The sequence below is a fragment of the Phalacrocorax carbo genome, chromosome 4 (genome assembly GCF_963921805.1).
Source record: "Phalacrocorax carbo chromosome 4, bPhaCar2.1, whole genome shotgun sequence".
Taxonomy (NCBI): Eukaryota; Metazoa; Chordata; class Aves; order Suliformes; family Phalacrocoracidae; genus Phalacrocorax; species Phalacrocorax carbo.
In genome coordinates, this window is record NC_087516.1 from 2,486,506 (window position 1) to 2,514,188 (window position 27,683).

At 48.4% G+C, this 27,683-nt stretch overlaps 1 protein-coding gene across 1 annotated transcript in view; it reads left to right on the top strand.

Moving 5' to 3' along the window:
• The first annotated feature begins 2,857 nt into the window (after positions 1–2,857).
• The window catches only part of GFRA4 (GDNF family receptor alpha 4), an 80,444-nt gene continuing 55,618 nt past the window's right edge, over positions 2,858–27,683 (top strand). Inside the window, exon 1 of the mRNA XM_064448826.1 lies at positions 2,858–3,381. Coding sequence (XP_064304896.1) covers positions 3,342–3,381 — 40 coding nt within the window. The 5' untranslated portion in view covers positions 2,858–3,341. The remainder of the gene's footprint in view (positions 3,382–27,683) is intronic.

A 27,683-nucleotide genomic window follows, 5' to 3' on the forward strand; every position in this document is an offset into this window, starting at 1 on the left:
GTAAGTAATTACAGAAAAGGCAGAAAACGCCTCCCTGTTGGGATGAAGGCTGGGGGTTGTCTACGCCTGGACTTTCCCCGTCCCTGAAACCCCCTGCTGTTTATTTTTTCTTCAAACCTAGGAAGAAATGTTGTTTTCATAGCGCTGATTCCCTGACAGCTTCCCCTTGTCTAGAGGGGGAGGCTGCATCCTGCCCTAACCCCAAGAGGGGACAGCAAGGCTGCCTTTACGTTGCCTCCTCCAGCTCCAGCTGCGCAGATGGAGGAGGTTGATGCGGCTTCACTGATTTGACCAAAAAGAAGGTTTTCCTGCCGCTCAGGCCTCAACAAGGGGACGAGACACAGTGCAGGTCCCCACGCCCCTGCTCTCCGCACCCTTGTGCGAGGTGGGACACTGAGCCAAACCCATCCCTTCTTTAACACATGGGGTGATGGGGCTCAGGTCATCTCTTTTGCTCCAAGGGCATCAGAATATCTCATTCCTGAAGGGAGGGCAGATGTTTTCCAAGGAAGACATTTTTTCATTTGTTAAAAACCCCACAAAAACTCACATATGTTCCAGTGATTTTTTTTTTTTTTTGTGGGCAAATAGCTGCTTCAAAAATAGAACACTAAAAAAGAATCTGCAAAATGATTAAAAATAATAAGAAGCAGAAAAATCCAATAATTTCCCCAGTTTCCCAGCTAGATGTTTCAATTGCATCTCATTGCAATTCCATTTTGAACTTTGCTTACACATAATCATACTCTTCTTTAAGAAGAAAAAAAAAAATCTGCTCAAGAGTAATGCTTTTTTACTCCGAACGAGGTTTTATTAACACTTTCTTTTTCCCCACTGAGTAGCTCAGGAAATGCTCATTTTGGATGTGAAATACAGTTATTAAAGACATTAATTAATTTACAACCTTTCAATTCTAAAGGACTGGAAAACTCGCTAAATGAACAACTCCAGACTGGAACACGGTAGAAACTTTCAAAAGGAGAGGAAAGCCAGGGATCACAGCACTTTCCTTTTGATTTGCCAAGAGGAAAACAAAAAAAAAAACAAAACAAAAAAAATGGAAAGGAAAGGAAAGGAAAGGAAAGGAAAGGAAAGGAAAGGAAAGGAAAGGAAAGGAAAGGAAAGGAAAGGAAAGGAAAGGAAAGGAAAGGAAAGGAAAGGAAAGGAAAGGAAAGGAAAGGAAAGGAAAGGAAAGGAAAGGAAAGGAAAGGAAAGGAAAGGAAAGGAAAGGAAAGGAAAGGAAAGGGAAAAGTCAAGGCAAGGCAAAAAAAGAGAAGAAAAGAGAAGGAAAGAGAAGGAAAGAAAAGAAGAAAAGGGAAAAGAAAAGGGAAAAAGAAAAGGGAAAAAGAAAAGGGAAAAAGAAAAGGAAAAAAAAAGTATTTTCTCGACTTCTTTATGCTTTATACATAACACCTAGGAATGGCTGTATGAATTATTTCCCTTCTCTGTACTGCTCACGAAAAATAAAAATGTGCAATTCCTCTGATTTTCCAGGAGAACTTGCTGGAGGATTAATGAGGTGATGCCACGAGGAAACGCACGTTAAGAACCCTGAACAGCTCCAGCGAAAAAACCTTCCCAGAGTGTTTAAATACCTGTTTAGCTAAAATACCTGACCCAGCAGTCGAGAAAAGCTCTCGCTGCAGATGTTCAAAAGCGCTGCCTGAGCTTTCGGTGTGGAAAAAGTGCCCCGTCTTCTCTGAATCATCAGAGCATCCTCGGTGTTAACAAGAGAGACAGGGATGGAGGGAAGGAAGGACAAATAAAGGAGAGGAGAGGAGAGGGAAAGGAGAGGAGAGGGAAAGGAGAGGAGAGGGAAAGGAGAGGAGAGGGAAAGGAGAGGAGAGGGGAAGGGAAGGGAAGGGAAGGGAAGGGAAGGGAAGGGAAGGGAAGGGAAGGGAAGGGAAGGGAAGGGAAGGGAAGGGAAGGGAAGGGAAGGGAAGGGAAGGGAAGGGAAGGGAAGGGAAGGGAAGGGAAGGGAAGGGAAGGGAAGGGAAGGGAAGGGAAGGGAAGGGAAGGGAAGGGAAGGGAAGGGAAGGGAAGGGAAGGGAAGGGAAGGGGCAAGCCCGCATTAGGAAGAGGAATGGAGGGGTTTACAGGGTACTGACTTGGGAATGAGGCTTCTTACTCTGTCGGGCAGTTAATTACTGGGTGAACCTGAAGACACCACTTCATATTTTGTGTCTCAGCTACTCCATGCATGAAATGGAGGTAGTGGAAAATGATGCTCACTCATCATCATAAAGATTAAGGAGCCAGGCTCTGCTGCTTGGCTTCCTAAAAGAGGGTCACCTGCTTGGACATGGAGATTAAAGGTGGGGGAGGCTGGAGGGTGGGAGAAGCACCAGGGGACAGTGGCGAGGGACCTCTTGCAGGGGCTGGATGGGATCAGTGCACCATGGGGAAGGAGGTGTGGGGACCTGGATGGAGGGTTATGGGAGCACATAGTTGAATTTACAGAGATGGTTTTTGGAGATTTGGAAGGTGATGGTATTGCAGGGGATTAATGGAAGTTATCATGGCTGGGAGGAGTGGTAGGATGTGGCCGAAGACTTCAGGGCTGGGGCTCTGCTAGCAAATAGTCAAGACCAGGACACAGGTCCCAAGGGGATGGGGCTGGTGCTGTCATCCGGAGCCAGTGCCCGGTCTGAGGCTGCAAAGTGGTGGGGGTGTGGGGGATGCCGGGACCCTCCGGGAGGGCAGCGGGGGAGAAAGAAGACATCCTGGGGCTGGAAGGGGTGCAAGGGGCCATGCCCAGGGTGCCTGGGGCTCGCCCAAGACACAGATCCATCAACTGCTCCGGGTTGGGGGAGGCGGGGAGGAGCGGGGCCGGGCCGCCAAGCCCCTCCCCGCGGGGCAGCGGCCACGGAGAGGCGGGGGCGACGGCGGAGGCAGGCCGGGGAAGGCGGCGAGGGTTGCCCCCCACCGCCCGGGCACGGCGTGAACCTGCGCCCCGCGGACAGAACTTTGCTGCTGAAAGAGGAAGGTGGGGGGGGGGTAAAAAAAAAAAAAAAGGAAAAATAAAAAATAATAATAACAAAGCAAGCGCCCCCCCCCCTCCGCAGCTGCCCCGGAGGGATGAGGCGACGGGCGGCCGGCGGGAGCCCGGCCCGGCTGCGGGCATGACCCGGGGCCGGAGCGGGGCTGAGCCCGCAGCGGTGTGAGCGCTCGCCCCGGGAGGGCCGGGCCGGGGCGGCGGGGCCGCCTCCCGCCCTGCCCAGCCTCCGCGCATCCTCCGGCACCGCCTGCGCCCAGCCCAGCCCAGCCGAGCCGAGCCCAGCCGGGCCGGTGGGTCCGAAGCGTGCCGAGTCGGTGTGATCCGAGCCGTGCCGAGCGGTAGGATGAGGGGCGTCCTCTACTTCTGCACGCTGATCCTCCTGGGTGAGTAGCGCGGAGGCACCGTGCGGGGAGGGCGCGGGGGACGGACACACGGACGGCACGCAACTTTCTGCTGAGGTTTCTTTGCGGGGGGCATTTCGGCCACCCCCGGGCACGGGAGGTCTCCCCCTCCCCAGGAGCCCTGGGGTAGCATCACCCAGTTTTCTGTTGTCTCCTTTGCTCTGGACCCAAGCGCTGGGATCTTTCCCGCTGTCACTCCGGATAGTCCTGTTTGCCACGGAAATGGCTAAATTTACCCAGGGAATTAAAGCACTTCTTGCTGGGGGAGAGGAGCTTGGAGGGATGTGTTGGGGGGCGGGAGGGGGGGACAGGTTTTTGCACAACCCCGGCAGCCCCACGGTGATGGTGAAGCTGGAAAATGCCGGGGTTTCGGGCCGGGGTGGGGGGCGGGGGGTGGGCTCGCAGCCCCAGCCCCGCCGCGGTGCTGTGCAGCACCGTGCGCCGTCTGACCCGAGCGAGCGCGTGTGTGTGCGCTCAGGGGTTCCCGCTGCAGATTTCCTCCCCTCACCGCCCCAAAATTGGGTTGTCTTCGGGGCTTTTTTGTTTTTGCACTGGGAACAAGGGGGCTAAGGACCTCCAGATGTCTCCCCCCTCCCTAAGTGAGCTCTAAAGGCAGCCCTCGTCCACTGTCGTGGGTGGGAGATGCTGTTCCCCCCGTGGGATGCCGCCGTATCCGCGGGGATGGGGTCTGCAGCACCCGTGCTTTGAGCATCCCGCTCGCGTCTTGCTTCTCCCCAGCTCGGAGCGGACGGTTCTGCGTGCAATTCCCGGGGCTCCCCGCGTCCCTGGGAAGAGCCGTGCGGGAAGTGGCTGCAGCCCCGGGGCTGGCAGCACCCGGCAGCGGCTGGGAGCAGCCTCGCTGCCTGCCTTTGCCTGGATGCAACCCCTCAGAGTATATTTTTCCCCCTCCCTGTGCTCCTTAGCAAACCTAAGAATGAGTCTCTGTGCTTAAATAGCCGGGGAAAGGCTGTGGGGAGGCAGGGGGTAGGATGCGCAGGTCCTCTTCGGGTAGCCACTGTGGGAGGAAAAGGTCTTGGGATGTATGGAAGTGGCTGGGACATCCCGGCCCTCCCGGCCCGGCCCGGCACTGCCTCCTCCGCACCCCGAGCACCCCTGCTGTGAGCCCACCTCCTGGGGAAGACCCCGAGTAGGTTTTTCCCTCGGTGGGGAAGGCTTTGTCAGAGCTCCAGGTAACTCCTCTTGCCGGCTCTCCCTGTCACTAGATGTCAGCAGCAGCAACTCTTGCAAGTCCCAAAGGCAGCGGGTGTGGGGGTGTGGGGTGGATTTTGACCCCCCAAAACAGGCCATCTCCAGCTAGGGAGAGCTTTTCTCCAGGGGTTTGGAGGAGCACCGGGGACTGGAGCTGTGCCCCGGGCTGGGGAAGGTCTCAGGCTCCCTCGGAGCTGGAGATTTTTCCTGCAAGGCTCGCAGGGCCTCTGGGTGGGAGTCCAGGTCTCTGCGGGATCCGTTTTCCAAGTGGTTCAGATTGACTGACTCACTGATTGACTGCCTGACTGACTGATTGGTGGACTGATTGATGTTCTCTAGAGAAAGTGGACTTAAAGAAAAGAGCAAATGGCCAGCTCTCCATTGTCAGCAATGCAATTGGGAATAGTGGGCAGGTGTTAAAGGTACACTCATCACCTCCGGTCCAAGCCAGAGCAAAGCCATCAGCTAGTATTCACCTTTTGGCCTTCTGGTCTTGGGCTCCCCAGAAGGACCTTTTCAGCTCTGCATTGGTATTTGACCCCTGCGAGCTCGGCACCATCCCAGCAGGTGCCATTCAATGTCCTCAGCCTGCTCTTTAGTTATTTTCTAGACGCTTGTGTTACGGATGGATGAGGGCTGCTCATTTAGATGCGCCTGGGGAGATCTCCCGCAGGTATTGGGGGTGCCAGGGTGCCGGGCTGGACACGGCAATCTCTGCAACTGCAAGCATGGCAGCATCATCCATGCTGGCTGCAAACCACGTGGGCTGCAGTGTGAGCGCCTTGCTTTTTTGTGTGTGTGTCCCCTGCTGTTTTTGGGATGGTCCTGTGTGGAAGAGGCAGGGCTTGGAGGAACTGCAGCTCTCTGAGGTGGGACTAGGCAGCGTCATCATCATCCAGCCTGGATGGAGAGCTCTGCCGCCACTTCCCACCCAGCTCCCTGGTGGCACAGGTGCACAGGGTGACCCAGACCAAGCAACTTCTATAGTCGAACACATTTTATTTTCCCCCTCAACCACTTTTCAGCCAGATCAGCTCCCAGATCTGTCTCACCAGCAGCCACACGAATGCCAGTGCCAGCAGCAAGGACAGAACAGGAGCACACAGCTGGGGATGGGGACATGGCTTTGGAGAAGTTCATTGCTGTCTCAGTGTCCCCTGATATTTGCTTGCACCTGTGGTATTGGCTAGAAATCACACCCATAAGACAGCGGTGAGGCATTCAGGAAACCTTTATGGAAAAATCAATTCTCTAGAAAGCACTGATATAATTAAATATAAAGGATATAATTAATTTTAGAAGGACACTGGATTACACCTGTAACCAGCCCCCAAAGCATTGCCTATCCCTTATGCATCTCTCAGGGATCACATCAGTCCCTGCACTAACAAAATAATAATTAAAGAATGAAAATGAAAATTTGGGCCAGAGTGAAAGGAGGAGTTTGTTGTGAAGCCCCCATGGGACCAAGAGTAATTTCTGGACCGTTGCGATGGAGGGCACAATCCCGAAATGGCATCTGGGCTGTCTTCTGCTGACAACTGCTGTGTTTACCTGGCAAGTTTTACTGTGCTTAGTCGTTAGCATAATTTCTGGCATATGCTTCCCACAGGCTCTTCACAGATGCAATCAAACACAAAAGATCGTCTGGCGGATTTTCACCTGGTTTGGGAACTCAGGTCCCAGGGGGAGAGCAAAAATCTCTTGAAAAATGCATCTGTGTGTATGAGAGAGGGAAATGCTCCTTAAATTAGTGCCTTTGTCAGTTCTGACAGGAGCAATCCATTATTTGCATCACTAAGAATGTGATATTTATGTCTCACAGTATTGGTGCGGAGGAGAAATAAAACTTCTCCCTCAACAGGCTGTCCTCAAACACTGTGCAAATTCCTCTGCAAGGATCTCACCACACCCAGAAAGTACTTTTTCTCCAGAGCTCTGGAGCCTTAAATAGTAATTACTGCTGGGTAAAAATTAGTACTAGTTAAGTCTAATAATTAGTATTAATAACCGTGAGTAGTGTTTTATTTTGCGTTTGGAGACAGAAATGTCTTCTCTGCTCTCCTGGCAATTTTCGCAGAAGACTTCTATTGTGCCTGAAATTCCCTTCATCATTTTCACACAAGACTTGTTCATTTTTATAACTTCCCACTTGGTCATTTTTAAACATGACTTTTAATGGTGCTGAAGTTTGCTGCCTTTTAACAAAACTACTCTGCTACCAAGACATCCATGATTTCTTTTTTCCTCCAGTGGACTTTATATTCCTTTTGCTCCCTTAAAAAAAATGAATGACCTCTTTCTCAACCTAAAAGTGGTAGAGGACAAATTCAAAGGAAGTTATCCTGCTAAAACAGTTTTTTTGAAGGATTTGTTTCCCTGAAAAAAAAAAATACAAAGGAACAAAACTATGTAAAGCTTGTTCCTGTCAATCTTCAGTTCAGTACAGTTCCCTTGTTTCAAATTCATCTGTCGAAATTCCCTCTGGTAACACCTCCTGGCACTGGACTTCAAGCCTGAATGGACTGATGGTGGCAGCTGTGTGATAGCTGGTGGCAGAGAAGGGCTGGGAGGACATTTCCACCACCGCATGTGGACTGCCTTCATCTGTTCTGGCCATCGCAGCTTTAAAGGTTCAAATCCGGGCGTATTGGTGAAATCAGAGTGGAAAATCAGGGTTGAGAGGATGAGTCTGAAGAAGTGGATGGGAAGTAAAGCCATGGATGGGCGTTGGGTCTTGGAGACGGATGAGGAGGAAAGCCATGTTTGGTGTGACTGGGCGGGAGTCCGGGTGTGTACAGGGAGGTTTGTGGTGATCGCGGTGATGGAGGACAAGGACTCAGGGCTGTTGTATGGAGAGCAGGAAGTACTTCCAGAAGGGGAAGCCATCATTTTTTCCGGGTAAGGAGATCCTGGGACTGCCACAGGGAAGAAAAATGAGTGTGCAGGAAGGCTATGTACCTTCTAAGGTCACATCACATTTAAATCACCTGTGACTCCCCTAAGATTTTGGTGTAATAACAAGTGATGCCACAGCTGGCTGCTGCTGAGCTGTAGTGAGTTTGATAGGCGTTAAGGTTATTATCTTCATGAATACTTCTAAGCATCTCCCTGCATCTTACAGAGCTGACCTGGTAAGAAGCCCTATCCCAGCTGCAGATCTGCCTTGAGAGTCCTTCAGTCACCCAGCAGTGACACATCCTTCCCTGCCGCTGGGAACGGCAGCCATGCAAGGTGGAGGGCATAGCCAGACCTCCAGTGTGTCCTCAAGGCTTGGTCCTCTCCTGCACCCTCTGGTCCATGTGACTGGAGCTGCTGGAGGGACTGGGTTTAGCTGCCTGCAGCGGGTATCTTGAAGGAATGAATGACCTCCAGAGATGAAGACTGAATAAGCCCCTCTGGGCTCCTGGTCCGCTACTTGACTGTGTTTCCCTGTATCCCATCGGACTGGAAATATATTCCCCAACTCAAAACTGCCTTGGCCATACCCTGTCACTCTTGACTCTCATCCCTTTTCACCTCCCTTCATGCAAATCCCTCTTCTTCCTCCACAGGCAGCTCCTCAGTGCACACGTTCCTCTTTCTGTCCAAAGCCATCTGGGAAGCAGTTTGCATGAAAGATGCAGTAAAAATAGTTGTGCTGTGGTTTTGATTTATTGAATCCAACTGGAAAATCCCGTCTGCGATACCTGCTCTTGCTGAGTGCTTTGACAGAGTTATCGGCAGCACTCCCCACTGCTGACACATGCGTTACGTGGTCATTTTGACACACAAGTGCAGGCAGCTGGTTTCAAGTTCATGGGTCCAGTTTGTTGAGGAGAAAGGAATGGGTCAGGTTTTCTGGCGCTTCTTCCGAAAGCAGGATCAAATTGCTCATCTTTCATACATGGCCAGGCTAAGCCATCTATTCTTTGCCCCCAGGGGCATGTCAATCCACTTTGGGATGGGATTTTAAACAGGTCCAGATGCTAAAGGGTTGTGAGTTAAGACCTGAGAAACCGGTGGGTTTTGGTTTCCTTCTCTCTTCCCGTTACTTGTACACATAATTTGAGTCAAGACTCAACATTAATGCAGGTCTTTAATGGTAAGCGGGCCGTGCTACAGACTGCCTTGCAGGACACGTTGCACACATGTGTTTCAGGTCTCTTCTGCCTCAAGGGACTTTAGCCGCTAATGGCTGCAGAGGTGCCTGTAGGAAGTGGGGTCTCTTCAGGTAGGGAGCAACAAAAGCACCTTTGGGAGTCCCTGTCTGTGTGATTTGAGGTCTCTGGAGGCTCAGAGTTGAACTGGGCCCAGCAAATGCTCAGAACGGGTCTCGGGGGAGCCCCAGGGTGCCTTCAGAGAAGGCAAATTGAACACAATCTCTGCAATACAATCAGGCTTTGCTTCAAGCTTTGCATCAAACGAAGCTGGCTGATGCCTCTGCAGCAGTCACCTGGGAAATCCCATCACCCTTGATTAATCAGAGCAAAGGAAACACAGGGCAGCTACAGCCTCATGGGACGGGAGCCTTCACTTGGATGATGGCTGTGAATTTTTTGGAACAAACCTGGTGTCTGGGCCACAGGGTTCATGCGGTCTTGTCCGTGAGAGTTTTACATAAACAGTCAAATCAATGGTAAAGGGTTTTGAACTTCTCCATTCATCTTCTTTTATTGTGTCAGCCTTTATTGAATGTTTTCCTTTATTTTTTTTTCCCTCCGACTGCCCATACTGGACCCTCCACAAATATCAACTCCACCATGATTATAACTTCCCTTTTCTTTCTATCCATTGCTCATCTCTATCACCCCTAACTGGGCACCAGGACCTGCAAACTGGGCCCCCAGGTGTTGGCAGGAGATGCAGCCAACCTGGCGCCTCCTTCAGATTTGCCCTAGAGAGAAAAGCCAAGAGGAAACTCGTAGCTACTCAGAGCTACCTGTCTCTGTGACTTTGGGTAAACAAGTCTTAATAACAGGCTAGGTATTTCTTCTGAGATTTTAACTTCTGTGCATGTGAAGAAAAAAGCGTCTCCCCATGACAGCGTTCACGGCAATATCTTTCAGATATTATACAGCTGACTTGGTTACCTGCAATCTGGAAATAGGTAGCAGATGTCTCCTGTAGCACAGCACATTTTTTCCTTTGTTGCTGTCTGTGTTTTCTTTTGATGTTCGGTACGTACAGCAGAAGGCACCTTAAAAAGGTGTCACAAGGCATGAGGCGACATAAATCCATGCACACTGAATTTTCTGTAATAAAGGCTGCAGGTTAGGATGATGTGTTTGCCATCTACTAATGGAGAGGAGAGCAAACCAGCATGCTGAATTATTAGACAGGGCTTGGAATGAATCAAAGCCATTTGACCTGTTTGTGTAAAGCCCCAGACAAGGCTGAGTTTGCCTAAGTGTTTCTTTTGCACGGTGAGGAATTACACTCCTCCTTGCAGGGGTTAGTTGATTTATGCCCCAGATTTGACACATGAGTTATAGCAATTTCACGGTAGGTCTACTTTTTTTTTCCTTTTTTTGCCCCCTTTCCAGTCTGATTATTTTGTTTCTTCCCCTTTGTAAGAATATAACCCAGCGAGGCTGCTTGAGAGACAAACTGCACACCTTGGTCTGCCTGTCACAGCCACACCATCTTTTGGAGAGAGGGCACGGGCAGGGTCACGTTACCTGAGCTTTCCTTCCAGCGTGCGAAAAAGTGCTCAGGGGTCCTGGTGCTCACAGCCTATAAACCCCTTGAAGGTAAAGTGAAGGAGTTGTTCTCCACCTCGCAAGGAGCTGTGGTGAGGAGGAACTTGAGGTGTGGGTTAGGAATAAAAGCTTTGCTTTCAACCAATACAACATCTGATTAGTTAAAGGAAGGGAGAAGAGCAAGGTTCTCTTTGGGAAGATGATGGGATCACTTGGGGGTTGTCAGGCTTTGTAGGCATTAGCAAACCTGATTAGCAAAGCCATAAGTTGTGCTGGCCCAAGGAACTCCTGAAAGATGGTCGGGTGCCCCATTCCCAGAGAATTTCCTGGTTTTCCCTAGTTGTTTGGAAAGCTTGTCTCCTTTTTGTGCTGATTTAGGATGTTAATTGCAGGGAAAAACTAAAGAAAATATTCTGAGAGAACAATGAGGAACCTTCTCTAGGATCCAGCCTTATGGGTCTCTCCTCCTGTTTTGGGAAAAAGATCAGGAATTGCATTAAACTTGCAACACGAGACTTCACCACCGGGGCCAGAAGGTGTGGGAAGGGAACAGCGGCAAAGGTCCTGAGCTGATTCTGCTCTGGAGGTGGGAAGTGGAGGAGAAAGGGCTTCTGAGAGGTTGGACAGAAGATGAGATGAACCTTAGCAGGGACTCCAGGAGCTGGGAGGAGGAAAGAGTAGGACTGTAAGTTCTGAGAGCCATCCAGGAGCTGGGAAAGCTGTAGGGGTTGGATTCCCCTGTTTGCAAAAGGTGACGTGAGTCCCCGCAGGCGAAGTGCATGTGAAGTGACAGCTTGGGGACTCATCCATCAGCGTGGAGTGTGGAGGCATACGCGCTGGGTAAAGCAGCTTCAGAGTTACCACCCTCCTGGGACTAATGCAAGGAAATTTATCTCCCTCTCCTGATATAGCTTCATTCTTCCTCCCTGCAGACCCAGCCAGGCCAGTCCTTAATGTGTGCTGGAAAGCCTGTTAGTAATGAAGTACCTGACTCAAGGGGGTCCAGATCTCTAGTTGGGTTCGTTATATCCTATCGCATTACCAATAAGTATTAATTATAATTGGAAGGGCTGGAGCAAAAAAAACCCAAAGAAACAAGCAAATGAACAAAAAAAAAAAAAACCCAAATAACAAAAAGAACTCCAGTGAACTCCCCCAAAAGTGCCTACTCTGCAGGATGAACGCTTTCCCATGGGATAAGGAATTACGGCATCTGTTTCTGGGTGTCTCTCAGGTTTTGGAAAATGGTGCAAACTTACTGCATCACAGTGTAAAGCAAGGATATTTTTAAGGGAGGGGAATTATTGTGAGGCAGAACCAGGTGACAGTGCAGTGTTTGACCTAGGATATTTGTGCTTGTGGGAAGCGGCTAACTACAATCTGGGATCAAAATTTCTCATCAGTGTATTAGGAACAATGTGACTTTTAGCCGCACCTGCTGTGCACATAATATACCAAGCTTTTATTTTGGTGCTCGGGCAGGAACTGAATTCAGGTGCAGTAGCTGACTAATCTGCTCTGAAAATCTTCCCATATACCCTACACGGGGACCAGTGATCCTGCTTTGCGCTGGGATTAGAGATGTGTGCTGCTAAAGAGAGGGGGCTGAATTCAGCGAAGTGCCACAGAGCCAGAGGCAGCCGTGGGGTGCAATAAAATAAAAGCCTCCAATAGAAGAGCAGGCTGGAAAATGGGAACTCATTCCCCCAGAAAAAATACTGGGCTTTTGGTAAAATTTGTCTTCCGAACAACAGTGACAAATCAGGAATAGTAAAAATTGCAACAAAAGGTAGTGAGTGGAAAATAAAATGCTTGTTGAGGATAATTCCAGGGGAAGAAAAATGAGGACTAAAATAAAGCCTCAGATGTCCCTGTTCTGTTTTACCTGTTTTTATTAAGAACAGAAATTGGTTGTCCTGGAGGGGCACTGGACAGGAAGATATATGGACCCTGTTTTTCCTTGTCCCCTGCCCACGCACCAGACAGGGATGGTCCCAGCAGGCGGCAGGAGATGAGTTTCATCCCACCTGGTTTCCACCTGGTCTTCCTTTATATCAGTAGAGAGAAGCTGACAAGTCCAGAGGGACACTTGCCCTCTCTACAGATCAGCGTTATCTCCAAGGGCTATGAAGCGAATCAAGATGACAATTTTTGACCTTTCCCTGACTTTTAGGTGCTTAAGTTCAGTGAGACAAAGAACCCCAAATTTTCCCAGGGAACACATTTTCCCATGGTTAAAAGAGAGAGAAATCCAGCGGGAAATTTCCAACTGTTTCATAGACCTGATAGCTCCCGTCACAGTGATAGCTCCGGGAAGTACCCGGAGTTGGTGACTCTGAGGTGGGTCACAGAGGCTGCTCATAAATCACACAGTGCCCAGGAGCCTTTGGAGTCACGGGGATTTGATTGTCAAAACTATTAAAATCTCTGAATTGGTTTTGGCCATGGCCAGCGAGCCTTCTCCTGGGTGTTGGTCAGGAGCTAACAAAAGCCAAGGACCGCTCCCAGTTGTTCTGTGAGTGTTTGCTCTGTTTTGAAGGGGAAGAGAGTTTAATAGCACAGATGAGGCAGTTCTGGGCCATCTGGACCAGCACCTTGAGTTTCCTTAATTAACTAGCCCAGGCACAGGACGAGAGTCCACCCTTTCCCTCCTAGACACCATCCATTTCTCAGACAGCCTGCAGATGTTGCTGGACAAATGTGTTTCAGCCTAATCTCTTTCAACACCCCATATTCAACTTCCTTTCTGCTGCTTCCAGCTCAGAAGGCAGAACACTAATGATGACATGAGATAATATAAAATAAATGATAGCGCTGCCAAATTTGATCGGGAACAGCTAAATCCTCCTGTTTCTAAAGCACGCAGGTGCATGAGAACCCACATATGCGCAGACCTGGCAAAGGGCTGGGTACGTGCATGTGCAGAGCGAGTCCATCAGAAGTTTCTTGCAGAGCCTGTGCAGCAGCTGTATCAGCTCTGAACTGTCCTCTCCAACAGGCAAAGCCTTTCTTGGCTTGCCATTGCAGTTAGCATGACTTCGTGAAAGATAAGACATATGAGAGAAGTCTGAGGAAGCTTGATTTATCCGGAGTTGAAAAGGGAAGAAAGACACAGGAGAGAACATGATCACACTCTATAAATACCTTCAAGGTAACAGTGCAAGGGAAGGAAGAGGATTAGTCACACTTCTGTAAGACGGGGCGGGGAGGAGAGAGAGCAACAGCATGAAGCAGAGAAAGAAAAAGTTTTGAGTATTAGGAGCAAAATATTTAGGCTATTTTTCTTTCTCATTTGTACTGGAGAAAGAAATTGAAGGGCTTCTGTTTGGGCTAGGCTTAAGGCTTGATGCAATTTTTTTAGGAGAGTTATGGGTCGTGGGCATGAGGATTAAATGGTGCATCTATGAGCAGGTCTGAGCTGCATCCATGAGCTGCATCCAAGACAGCAACAGTGTCACTAGGCGCAGGGTAACCCTGCTGCCTGGTACACTTGGAAGGGAGGGTTGGCCAAAGTTAGTTCATGTCCCCTTTCCCTGCACCCCATATATACCACACTCATGTTGAAGGTATCATGGAAAGAAGATGTTGTTCAAGAAGGGACTTAATGGTCATTTGATGGTAGAGCTGGGAGGTGGCTCAGTGATGGATGATGAGTCTGTCAGCCAAGGGACTTGGCTAGCTTTGGGCTTTGCCTGTTGTTGATGAGTGATGAGGTGTCTTCTCCTCCTCTCCAGTAAAAGCACCTTGTGCTTGGTGCCTTAGACCTGCTCTCAACCTCTCCACCTCTCCCAGGCCCTCCGTGTCCCCAGGACACAACGCCTCCTGACTTCATACCTGGCCCCATCCTCCCTGGAAAAGGAGGTGAGGAAGGCAGGAACTTGGCTGTGACCTCCTTGAGGGACTGGCTCCAAGTGAGGCTTGGAAAATTATTCTTACAGTCACCTTCTATTATGCTGGGACTCAAAAGTAAGCATTTTCAAAAAAAATGCAAGTAGCTGCTGCCAAGATTTTTCCCTGTCTCCTCAAGCAAGTGCCAAGAACTCTTTCTTCTCATAACAAATCAACTAGCCAAGTATAGGTGTCCCTGGAGAAAAACCTTCAGGGCAGTAAGAATTAACGAGTTGATTCAACCCAAAAGTAAACAAGCTAATTATGTTGTTCTTCAGCCCGTGGTTTCCTGAGAAAATGAACCTTGTATATGTGTGTGTCCACCCCAAATGAATTTTGAGCCCACTGGCCAGGTTAGATAGGTTTGATAGTAATCTCAGAAGATGTTCTGACCCCACAGGTTGATATGAAATTGGCTGTGGAAACAGGAATGAGCCCCTGGTGTTGCCCACTGGGGGAAAAGTTAGTGAAGTTCATAGCAGAAAAGGTGCATTTGAAAGGAGATGTAGAAATCCAGGCTCCTTTCCTACTGCTACTTATTCTGTCTATATCTGATGCAGATCTGCATAGAGCCAAAGAAATTTCTTCCTGGGACCATAAAGGCAGTCCATGCAGCCTGCAAGTCCAGGGAGAAAAGGCAAAGAGAGAACTTTATGTGGGTTCAGGACTCCTCCTTGGAGGTAAAAGCAGCTGAGCATTGTCAAAGGGGAAGTACGGTCCTGTGGAAGTTAACCATTGCGAAGGGGCATAGTTGTGGACACAAATGCGATGTGCTGTCCTCTCTTGGGCAATGCCCAGGACCTTGGTTTTGTGCCATCTGCACCTTTTGAGGAGGGCTACATTTTCCAGTGAGATGGATATTGGCATGGGAATTTGCAGGAAGTCCTCCAGGTTGGGTTTGCTTGACATGGTGTCACCTTGAACATGCCAAGGATGCAGGAGAACTGCTCAGGAGACAGCGTTAACTGTTGGTGATGAAAGGAATTGGGAAAAGAGTAGGCTGGTCTTCAGAGGGTCCATGAGGTCAGGGTAACACCTCCCAGGATGAAATCCATCTCGTTGGATAAAAGCATGGACAACAGGGAACACCTGGCTGTCGTAAGACTTTTCAGCAGCTTCACTGCCCGGTTCAGCATGCGCTGCTGCTCTGCTTGCACCTCCCACGTGCTGCTCGGCTCAGATGTGACACACAGCTTTCTCGCTCTCCGTCATCTGATGGTGGCAGAGGTTAATGGCATGGCATGCAATGGTCGATAGCTGTTGACTACAATAGATATTGTGACAGCTTGCAGCAAGGAAGGGACGGGGATTAAGTGAATTGGCTGGTGCTTTCTCTGCTTCTGTGCATATGATTTGTGTGCACCCATTTGAACCTCACTGCTCATTCCCATCGTCCCATGTCCTGCTGCCCCACAAATTCAGGGGCTGGTCCAGAGGCACCAAGCTTTGGATCTGTCCCATAATATTTTATACAGAATTCACAAGGTAAAAGATCAGAAGGGGAAAACAAGGTGAAAGAGGAGGGGGAAAAATTGTTCCTTCATGGTGCTTTTGTTTTCTAACAATGTTGACATTATGTGGAGTAACCGAGTATAAAATCTGCCTATCATTTGGGAGGTGGTGTGCAGAAAAGATGCTATTATCTAAGCCTTTTATGCCTCTTTACCCTGTCTGGATTAGAGGAGATAAATGCGTAGATAGGAGCCTAGGCTCCTATCTTTATTTAAGCTGTCAGGTACTGCTACGTTATTTTATGCTGATTGTTACAGAAAGCCTCCACAAAGAGATATATGTTTCTATATTCCCCCACGTTTCCTATTTTAATCTATAATTTAATAATAAAAGAGAAGTATTTCCCTATATTATTTTTATTTGTAGTGTCAGTGCTTCTCTTTCACTCTTATTTTTCAAATAAACATTCACAGACACAAAGCACTTAAAATATGCACATAATCAATCTTCTCTGTTCTCTTTTGGGCTCCCTTTTGACTATTATTGCAGTCATACTTTAATTTACGCATTAACGCAAAAACATTTTTAGTATAAAACAGGTTCCCTGTGGGGACGGCAGACTCGCTGTGAGCGCATACGCATGAATGCATGGCCATAGTTACAGTCAAGCATGTGCCCACACCACTCCCACATCCCCATGGCTCACATATCTTAAGTTAAGCACGTATGAAATGAGGCAAAAGCCACATCTGTCAATGTGAAATAGTCAACAGAGCCAGGAACAGGTTCGAACAGGCTGCCCCGGGAGGTGGTCGATGCCCCATCCCTGGGAACACCCAAGGCCAGGCTGGACGGGGCTCTGAGCGACCTGGTCTGGGTGAAGATGTCCCTGCTCACTGCAGGGGGTTGGGCTGGATGGCCTCTAAAGCTCCCTCCCAACCCAAACCATGCCGTGGTTCTATTGGTTCTAAGCATCCTTAAGCCCTGTCCTACTGTTGTTCAATCAGGTTATTTATCAGCCCACTGGCATAGCTCCGAACAGTGCCTTGGCACACTGAGGAGGTGTCGTAGACCCAGGAATACATGGGTAGAGGTGTCTGTGCTGGTAGGGGAAGGTTTAAGCATGTGGGCACAGGCAAGCCAGAATGTGCCTTTTGAATGCAGGGCCAAAGATTTGACCCAGGTTTGTTTTATGTGGTAGTACAGATAAAACCCAAGATGCCTCCAGAAGGAAGGGACTGACCTCTGTTTCCAAAGAAACATTTCCCACCATTTCTCAGCCATTTCCCACCATTTTTCCAGCCATTTCTCAGCTATTCTTCAATGCAGTGTGGATGCTCTGAGGCCAAGTTACAACTAGGTCAGCTGGCAACAAATGTGAATAGGGAATATAGGGGCACAAAGCTTTGCTTGGGGAAGTCTATGTTTGACATCCTGCTCCTTCACAAGCATTGACAAGGATGGGGACTTTCTCTTCCTTTCTTCTGGCTGAACTTCTACAGGTTTTACCTGTACATACCCCCATGCAGCCAACTATCCAATAAGCCCAATGCTTGTCAAAGGGGTTGCTGGAAAAGCAAGTGATGGACATATTGAATGACAGGGAGAGCATTGATGCCCCAAACTGAAACATGGGGGCCAGAATGGACAATGGAGATGCCATTCTGGGTAACTGACTGAAAGTGCTCCGTTTCTAATCACAAAGCTTTCAGAAATAAACCTGTCACTTCGATGTTACATAAGATTATTAACAGATGCTGGGGTTGACTTGCTTGGACAATATCTTCCAAAATATTGAGATGCCTTCATCATATTAGTGCGTTGAGCTTCCCATAGGTTTCTGAGAGAGTTAGGTACTTTAGAAGGAGGTAGGTATTGAATGCCTATGGGTCTAGAGGCAGCTATCTAGTGTATGCCTATATCTTGGGTGCGTTTGCTTGAGTTGAGCCCATAACAGTGATTTGTCTGCAGCTTGGTCCCTCTAAAATTTGTGACCATACCTGCTTGAGACCTCAGTGTAGAAAGCAGTCAAATGGCTCTAGACAACACCATAGGAACCACCAATGGTTGAAGCAAGAAAAGGGCTTGTGAGCTCTCTTTCTCTTGAGTTTAATAAAGGTCATTGAAAACATTTCATCTCACTTCTTCTGCAAAAATACATCTTTCAAACATCTGAAGCCACTTAGAATCATTTGTCTTTTGGGGGTAACTATCTGCCTTCTGCTTTGGTTTTATTTTGAGGTTTAAAAAAGTGTAATAGCCCTTACCGACCTCAAAATTTGCAACAGGTGGACAGTACAGCAGCCCTTGGGAACGTCAGTTTGATTGACTTGAGGCTGTAGCTGGGCTGGGCTGTGTGACCAGACTATATCTCCTGAGGTGCAGGATGACCACCTGGTGTGCAAAAGTCCTACTGGGGAGCCTGGCCTTCAGGAAAGAAGGGTAACTAAAGCTGTTTGAACAATTTCCAAGGAGCAACTTGGCAGCACTTCAGTTTTAAAATAGTGAGACAATTAGTGGAAGCAATTTCAGTCTTGATTATTTCCCTCTTATGGCAGAAAAAGAATCTGTGGAAAACAGGGACAGTTTCTTTCCATATGTGTTGAAATTGTATTCAAAGAGAAAATGAGGGAACCCCAGCGCTGGCCCAACATCTCTCACCCCTGCACATCCGAGCCCCATGCCATCCAGTACCCACCTCCGTCCAGCATCTTCTCAAGTTCTGGCTACAGAAACTGTAATAGGAGTTACAAGGGTTGTTAGCAGCTTTTTTGCTCTATCTAGTTTAAACCCAGCCCCTAATACCCAAGCCATAGGAGTTATTTTTTTTTAGAAAAAAAAGTAGGAAAAGTGAACAGCTATATAAGGGATTCCTTCTGCTCCTGTGTAAAAACTCTCAAGAGAAAAAATCACATGAAAAAGCAACCGGGAGACACCGAGTCTAATAGAGACATGTCTCTATTCTAGTGATTTTTTTTCCTTTGGGTCAATATTACTGTGTTTAAACCTCAGATGTGCTGCTGCTGTCAGGTCAACAGGGCTGAAGGATGTTTCTCAACCTCCATTACTTCTCATGGTGGCAGTGGGAGGGTTGTTCTTGGGGATGTACAGAAGTCCAGATTCACGGAGGGACTGCGGGCACAAAGACCACCTGCTGATTCCTCCACGCTGTGTTCAAAGCAAGAAGAAAAGTTTCTCTACGTTGCAGAAAAGCAAAGTAGGGAAGGACTGTTTTGTCCCCTCCCTGCCAGCTCATAACTGGTATTTAGATTGGAAAGATGCACAGACCATCTTTAGCGGCACATTTCCCAAGGCTTAGGAAAACTCTGGAGTGCAAGCTATAAACAAATGCTCCTCGCACCCCCTGACATATGATGACTATTCCCGCCCATGTTGCGTGTCCCCTGGGCTACGAGCTCAGCCACACGCCTCCAGCCATGCACAGCAATGCTCTGTGTCCTTCAAGGACGCAGCCACACTGCCACGTGCAGGACAGGCTCAAGAACAGGCTGAAGCATTTTCTTCCCTGGGGACCTCGCACCCACAGTGCCCCCATTGCTGCTCAGCGCCTAGCTGGAGCACAGGTCCTCAATATCTACACAGTGTTTTGGAAGAGCTTATTTGAGACTGGGAAGTCACCTTTTGTGGTCCTGGCCCATCCAGCCCACTGATGTCTCTGCCTCCCAGAAAGGTCCATGTGGGAGTTGTTATGGGGACTGACAGCATGGGCAATGGGTGTGTAAGGACTCAAAAGTAGTCTTAGTCCTATCAATGACCTGAACCTCTGCTGAATGACGCATATGCTTATTTATGTTTTACTTGTTACACAGACAGGCAAAATACATCCATTTTAGCTTCATGTAGGAAATGCGTCAAAAGCTTATGCAAAGGAGTGTCCCAGCTCTGTCCCGCTGCAAAGCTTTATCCTCCTCCACCTCTGGCCCCCTCCCTTGGCAGTTCAAGACAACCAATTTCTACCTGTGGCTGTGTCACAGGCCCTGAAAGGCTGCCCATCTCCCCAAAGCTGCTACAGTGAGCCTCAGAGATCTGGTCTAATCAGCAGGTTTGCAGAGAAAATGAGATTATTTTTTTTTTTCTTCCTGGCTGACTTCCATCAGCAGCAGCTCCAGCTCTCCAAGGCACATCTCAATTAATTAATACAGTCAAACCTTATTAGAGACAATCGTTGGCCAGAAATTACCCAGTCCTGAGTGCTCTTTGCTTTTCTCCTTGTTGTTTCTCACTGTTGCTTTTCTCCCCACCGTCTTTCTTGCCCATGAACATGTCCTGGCAAAGCCTGATGTAGAGTGGGAGCTTCTTTAGTGTGCAGTGGAAGTTCAGCCCTCCTAGCCCAAAGCCCTGCTGCAGTCAGGGTTCCTGAGCAGATCTGAGCACAGCCTGGCTGGAAACCATGCAGTCAGCCGAGGCTGGGCAGCAGCAGGTTACAGCAGTCGGGGTCCCAGGGGCTCTTCTGTCACCTCAAACTTGATGTTGGTGGAATAGCAGTGAACTATTTCTGTGAGACAAGTGAAAAAGTGACCCAGAAAACCTCTGTGATGGGGGCCACTGAATCCTGGAAGTGCTGAAAGTAGCCTCCAGGCAGACTGAGATTTGACCTGAGAGCCTCTGAGGCTACTAGACAAGGGAGGAAGGAAAGAAGGCAGGAAGGCAGGAAAGACAGACAAAAACTAAACCCAGCACACTCAAAACCAAAGCACACATCAGCGAATAGAAACGGTGTTTGGTTTTGTATCTCCAGCCACAGCTGCTGCAGAATTCCTCACCTGGTTTATTTGATGCTTTGGAAAATACCAAAGTGCAGGCAGAACAGGGTGTAGTCCTTAGGGGCACCATGAGATGCCGAGAGAGGAAGGGCTGGGGTGATGCCGTGAAAGTGGGGGCAGCAAGATCCCCTCCCTGCCCTGTCTGTCATGAGATGCTGCTTAATGGAGAGCACGTGCTGGGGCTGGGGTTTGCTCCCTGGCTTAGCAGAAAGGGCCTGGGATACCCCAAGACCTGGAAAGTCCCCTTGCCTCAGCTCCCACCCTACAGCTGCCCCACGCATGAGCCATGGCCGTGACTTGGTGGTGTAGCAACATCTGAGCGTGCAGCTTGCAGGAGCCCCGGGCTGTCCCTGAGCCTGGGAAATGAGACTGCAGGTGGTAGAGATGTGGGTTGAAGGGTGGTCTGGGGTCCATCCTCAGCAGGCAGCAACCGTGTCCAAACTCAGGCTGATCTCTCTCAAAACAACGGTGGCACAGCAGGAGCAGAGGCTGCTTTGTGTCTGTGGGTAAATGAGAGGCATTCTCCAGGGCTGTCAGAGCAGCACTTTTCAACAGCCTCAAATTATTATTATTATTATTATTATTTTCTTTTAACAGGAATGCAAATGTGTCAGCCTTTCTAGGTGGCTTCATTAACTACCCAGCACATCACTCAGAACCTCACAATTCTTGTCAAGTACCGACAACCCCATCCCATGTTCACTGCAGAGTCTGAATTCCTCTCACTCCATTTCGCGATGGAAAACAGGTTCAGGGTAGGATTAAAAAAATACCCAAAAGATAATAGCAATTGTTCTTCCTTACAGTCACTAAATAACAGGGCAGATACCTGCCAGAGTCACTGCAGCTTACACCCCGAGTAACTCAGTGCTATATCTTGGTGATACAGGCAAAACCTGAGTCCCATCCTGGGCGTTACTGGGTTTGAGTTGAAAAGCAAGTGGGACAATGCCCCATCCCCTCTGTGTGTGGGAAGAAGAAATCCCTATCTATCTATCTTCCTCATTTTGCTGCTTCCTGATTGAGCAGGGGGCAAACAAGAGAAGCGCAACAGGGTCATTATTAAAGCTGGTCAAACTTAAAACAAAATACATTGGCTAACAACAGGAAAATCCTTTTATTACATAAAGGTCATGAATTGTCTGTTTATTTTCATAAACTGGGGCTGTTTCTTTGAGCCATTCCATTTCCCAGCAATTTTACTCACCTTTCCCCACCAAATACTATCAAACAGGGGACGTGCATCACTCTGCCGGGTATCTCATGGTCAGAGACTGAGCCTGGATGCCTGAGGCAGAGCAAAGCCTCACCCCTGCCTGCTGCACTGTTTGTTGGGCTGCCCCAGTGTGTCGATGCATTCCCCCTTCTCGAGCCTGGCCTTGAGACTCAGGATTTCTCCTTGAAAGCCTCAGCTCCTGGAATCAGGTGCTTATAAGAGAATTTCGTTTCTTTTCCCTGAGCAGCCATCTGTCATGCACAGGGAGAGATGATAGAAAGCAAAATGTAGAAGACTGTCCTCCTGCCCCTTTTGGGATGCAAACAGCCCTTCCCTTGTGCTGATCCCTTTCAGGGTATTTCCAGGCTGACTTTGCTTCTCCCGCTGCATCTCCACTGTCCTATAAGAAGATCCTTCTCCTCTCAGCTGCATGCCATCAAGAAGACCTCCTTCAAAACCCTCAAAACATGGGACAGCTCAATATATTTCCTAAATAAGTGAAGCACTGAGAGGTGCTTTCTACACCTCCTTTGAGGCTGGGGAGCTCAGCTGATAGATTTTTCAATATACTGTAAGAAAATGCAGTTGAAGAGGCAATTTTGAGGAAGGGAAAGTCATGACCAGCCACCTTTGGTCCTGCTGCATTTCAAGACCAGTCAAAAAAAAAAATGTTAAGGATTTGAGCAGAAGAGATAGCACATGGGCTGGCTCAAAGATGTGGAGAGGATCAAAACCATCGCTTCAGATGTGGATGGAGAAGACAGTGCCTGCTGATGTGCAGGGAGAGGCAGTTTTTAAGTATGTTTTAGCAGCAGTAGGTCTAAAATGCCTGAGCCTTGATCTTCAGATATACAAAAAAAAGAAGTTGCAGGCTCCAAAGTCTTTGAGACTTTTTATTTTAATGAAGGATAGGTACTCCAAAAATTACAGACTGAACTGGCAAAAGAAATGAAGGAAGTTCTGAGGCGCTAATTAAAACACCACAGTCACTGTTTTGTTACTCATACAGCCATGAAAGCTCTAGAAAGCTCAAACCAAGCTTTACATTTGATGATGCAGTGATATTTTATAGCTGAAGTAACTTTGGCTGCACTGGCTTATTATCAGCCTTTGCAGAACCATACCTGCCTCCTGGAGGCTGTGAACCCTCCTGGTCCCTGGAGGAACAGAGGGCAATTTCTGGTGACCCTTTTCAAATCAAAGACACTGCTGCACAGAGGAGGTATCAGGGTATCTGAAAGCAAAGGCGTCTTTAGAGAGAGTTAGAGCACATGTTTACAGATGATATTTCCGTAGTGCACTGGTTGGGAGTGGAGGAATGTGAATGGGATAACAGATTGCCAGTCTTTTAAAAACAAGGCTGGGAGCTGTAAAACCGGCTGTATATGCGAAAGCAAGAAGTCACGGAGGAAGAATGAGCAGTCTCCGGAGGTTAAATTCTTTCAACTTGAACCGTTGCAACATTTCAGTACTTACAACTTTCAATACTTAAAGGGGGCTTATAAGAAAGGTGGGGACAGACTTTTTAGTAGGGCCTGTAGCAATAGAACAAGGGGTGATGGCTTTAAAATAAAAGAGGGTTGATTCAGACCAGATAGCAGGAAGAAATTTTTTACAATGAGGGTGGTGAAGCACTGGAACAAGTTGCCCAGAGAGGTGGTTCATGCCCCATCCCTGGAAACGTTCAAGGTGTGGTTGGATGGGACTTTGAACAACCTGGTCTAGTTGACGATGTCCCTGCTCACTGCAGGGGGTTGGACTGGATGACCTTTTAGGCCCCTTCCAACCCAAACCATGCCATGATTCTATGACTGTGTAACATCCATTTGGTTGCAGGGGCTCTGGGGAGAACAACCCCCTGCCCAGCCCTGGCAGCTAGGCTTGGAGAGGGGACCTGCACCCAGATCCCGGTGGCTGCCACGGTGCTTACGATGGATCAAGACAGCAAAGCGCAGGCTCTGCTCATGAATCACCAGAGGTTTACCAAGGGAGAGATGCCATTTGCCTTTGACTTGTCTCTCAAGCTCTGCTTGTGGATTTGAACTGGAGGAGAAATGGGCATTGGGAGGGCTTGGCCAAATTGTTGTTGACTTGCCTGGATGTGCAGGCGTTGACAGCTCTGTGGGGAGAAGCAGAGGAGGGCTTTACTGCTCTTCTCCAGTCCTGTCGTGGTTTGGTTGACAATTTTGCCTTTCCTCACCTCTCCCCCCAGCCTGAGTTCTGTAGTCATTGTCTTTGGTTTTTCTCAACAAAAAATTTGAGCCTGTCTAATTTCCAGAGGTAGCCAGCTGTATGCCTCTCACCGCCCCCCAGATGATCTGCTTCATGCCCCCTTTTCCTGCCCTACTCTGCTTCCCATTGCCAGCACTCAACTCCCACCCTGCACCGCCAGCACCCACACCTCCCCGCACCCACCCAAACCAACAGCTCCCTCCCCAACCACCCCAAACCGTCGCGTCCCTCGCACAGAGGTAAGAGCCCAGCCAAAGTGTTTGCAGAAGCGTTCAGCAAAGGTGATACCAAGGTGGGAGGAGAGAAGGAACACGGCTCGGCACAAATCAGGGGTGTTACAGAAAGCCTCTAATTTTCCCCAGCCCACTTGCCACTAAACCCCCGTGTTGCTTGGAGACAACCCCCAAAACCTGCTTTGGGACGCCAGTGCTCACACCATCTGTATAAGACCTCTCTTTTTCACCAACCTGAAAGAAAACAAAGAATTTTTCCTTTTAGAAGCATTTTTGTTTTAAGTTTATTAATACTCAGAAATGCTTCTGGTGTCACTATCACAGTAAAGATGAATTATTTCAAATCAATTAAAATGACCGTGTAAATTATCAGCATAAAATATGACAAAGTCATAATTTTTCCTTTACAACATGCAGCTCCTTCCCACCAAAGCCCCAAATAGCAGAGGAAACCTTGCACACTCCTGACTCACCTGATACAAACACCCATGAGTGTTTGTAGGAACGGTATCTCTTAATGCAGGATCCGAGGCAGGTGGCCTCCGGCTTTGTGGGATTTCTTTGCTTGTGTTTAGCCCTTGATGTGCAAATATATTATTCTTTGGGCTTGGAAGAGTTTGCAGTATTCTTTGTATGACCCCAAAATACTTTGTTTGACAAATGTTGCCATGCATAATTCCTTTCAAGCTACTGCTAAAGGAGGTTTTTATGCGCTCTGTAAGCAAAGATAGGAACTTTGGTGAGCAGAGGCAATCCATGCAAAAACCAAGTGCTGCGTGTGCAAACTGAGTTCTAATAATGGTTATAGCTATTCCAGGGCCTTAGCAGGAGCAGCTGTTCACCCGGGGAGTTTTGGGCTGGGCAGAGGAACCAATGAGTTGAAAGCAGGGATTTTAAGCTCAGCAACTAAACTAAGCTGAACACCCAAGTCAGGCTAGTACACAGCAGTTAATGGGCAAAAATGGCACGGGCTGTGCGGACACCTGTGGTCCTTGGGGGGCATCTCAGAGACCTCTCATCTTCCACTCATTTCTTAGCATCTGGGAAAGCATCACCCCCTCAGTTTAAAGAAAAAAATGAACTCTTCACACTCCCTTAATAGCAAGTAAATGCTGGGGAGAAGCCACTGTTTTCAAGGTTATACCCGGCGGGCCTGTCAGAGTGTATTTAATGCAGATTTTCTCAGCCATCCTGAGACTAGGAACTTAATGATATTTGAAAGGAAAGGGAACATCCCTATGATCCAGCAAAAGCAAAACCCTTTCCAATACTGCTCGTCCCTCTGCACTGGGGACCAGGGGGTGGTAGCCAGCTGTCGCTGGGATTCCTAACCTTGGTGAAGGCAGTAATGAGGGGGTGGGGTGGGCGAAGGACTCTCACGGTTCCCTGTTTAAGGGTCTGGATCTGATGCCTCCTGTGCCAGTGCACAAATGTGACTGCTGGCAGTTTTTCTTGGGGCAATGTGAGATTGCGGTCTTGCTCTCCAGGCTGTTTTCTTGTCTCTTTGTCCCCAGGTCTCCATGTCTCAATGGGAAGCGGAGACTGCTCTGGGCCAGTCTCTCCTCAAATCCAAAAGCAAGCAGCTAAAAAGCCATTATGTGTTTTATATATTTACAATGTATTCCCTCATATTTGCACTTTCATTTTCACTCTTTTTCCCCTCAAAGGTCTGATCTTAGGGCAGAGAGAGAGATACTGAAAATTTTACTCATGCTTGCAGTTTTTCCTGTGGCCCAGGGCTGCTATTATGTGGCCACTCCAAATATCACTTTATTTTTTTCCCCCTTTAAGTTAATTTTTCCCAGAATTTTGCAGACAAGATCCAGCAACCAAAGCCAAATAGTGAAATAATCCAACTCTTTTTCTCTCTCGCCCCCCCCCCCCCCTTTTCCTCTCACTTGCACAGGACATGTCTGTTGGCATCACAAAGCATTATTTCCTTTTTCAGCATTTCCATATTTCTTTATTTATTTAAGATCTTTTAAGGAGGCTTTTACAGTCTCCGTTACACGGCATTTGTTTTGAACATCATTTCAAAAGCCCATCAGTATTGTATTTATATTACTTAAAAAGTCAAGGGAACTTTTATCCTCCTGCACAACCTCTCAATAGGGACGACCCTGGGGTCAGATGATTTTGAGTTTAATATGAACAGTGTGTTGTGTATCTGGAAGTGGCAGTGGTGTTGATGAGGCAAAGCATGCCTTCTGGTCATAGTCATGCTTTGTGCTTGTGTTCTTCCATGTCATGCAATGATATTTGTCCCGGTTGGGGACACTTGTCCCACGATCTTCATTGTCTGCTGAAGAATTTGGTTTTAGCTAGAGGTGAAGCACACTACCAGAAGATCTCAGCCAGCAGATACCTCTGCAGTACCTATGCAGGCAGGGACAGAGGCTCGTGCAATGTTGCTTTTGCAAGAGTGACCTTGCACCTGAAAAACCCTCTTTATTTAACCCCTGCCCAGGAAGAAGGCTTGCAGGATGGAAAGACATCCCTTTAGGTACCAAGTGGCATAGGACAGACAGAGGAGGGACACGGTAGCTGGAAACCCTGCTACAATAACAGGACCCCCAGGGACCCAGGGTGGAAGCTCCCTGATGTGAATTCAGTACAAAACACTTGTCCAAAGTAAAGTTATAGGGATGGGGTCCCCCTCCTGTGTCTTTAATTGATGCTTATCCTCCTTGTTACTCCATGGAGGGTCACTTTCTAAATGTTTTAAGGCCCACTCGGTCTTCTGGGGTGGTACAAGATGGCATCGTGCAGGTATCAGGTAGACAATCTGTGGAACTCCTCATGGCAGGACATTGTGGATGTTTCCATGGGTCTCGGAAGAAACTGGATAGTTTGCCCAAAGAGAAATCTGCTGAGAATCAGAGAATCGCTGCCTTGTGTAGAAACCACTTTTTGGTCAGGATGTCCACAGGATGAAAATATCTGATGGCTGGAAAGGTATCAGAGGGTGGTATCATGTGCTAGTCCCACTTTCATAGTCTTCCCTAGGCATCTTCTGTTGGTCACACAAGCTGCTGGGTGAGATGCACCTCTGAATGGCTGCTGCTGTGCAAATCTGGGTCAGAGGCGGTTAAACACCACTTTGTGGGGTCAATGTGTGATTTGAGGACTACAGAGCAAAGGCCTGCCCAGCACAGTCCTTCTCTGTGATCCCGGCTTAACATTATCAGCAGCCTAAAAACTTATTCAGAGGTTGTAGACAGTCCCTTCTTCTATAGCCCCAGTGGATGCTGCAGCTTCATCCCACTGGGACAAGCGTGGGAGCCAGGGCTCCTGCTTTGCTGTTCACTTGCTGTGCGCTTCCAGCCCAAGTATGGACAGAGTTAAGGCTGCAATTCGGTTACGGGGGAGCTGGAAAGGCAAACCCCAAACCACTGAAAGGACAGTGTCACCCTCCCCGGACTCATCCTTCCTCTGCAGCCACTGCTCTGACTTTATAAGAAATTAATTGCAAGCAGCAATGCACCCACGTTCCCCAGAGCAGGTGATGGGGGAAGAGGGGCTCGGGGATGCTGGCAGGGTAGATTCGGTTTGAGCACAACCCCCGTCTTGTGCCGCAACCCTGCAGCAT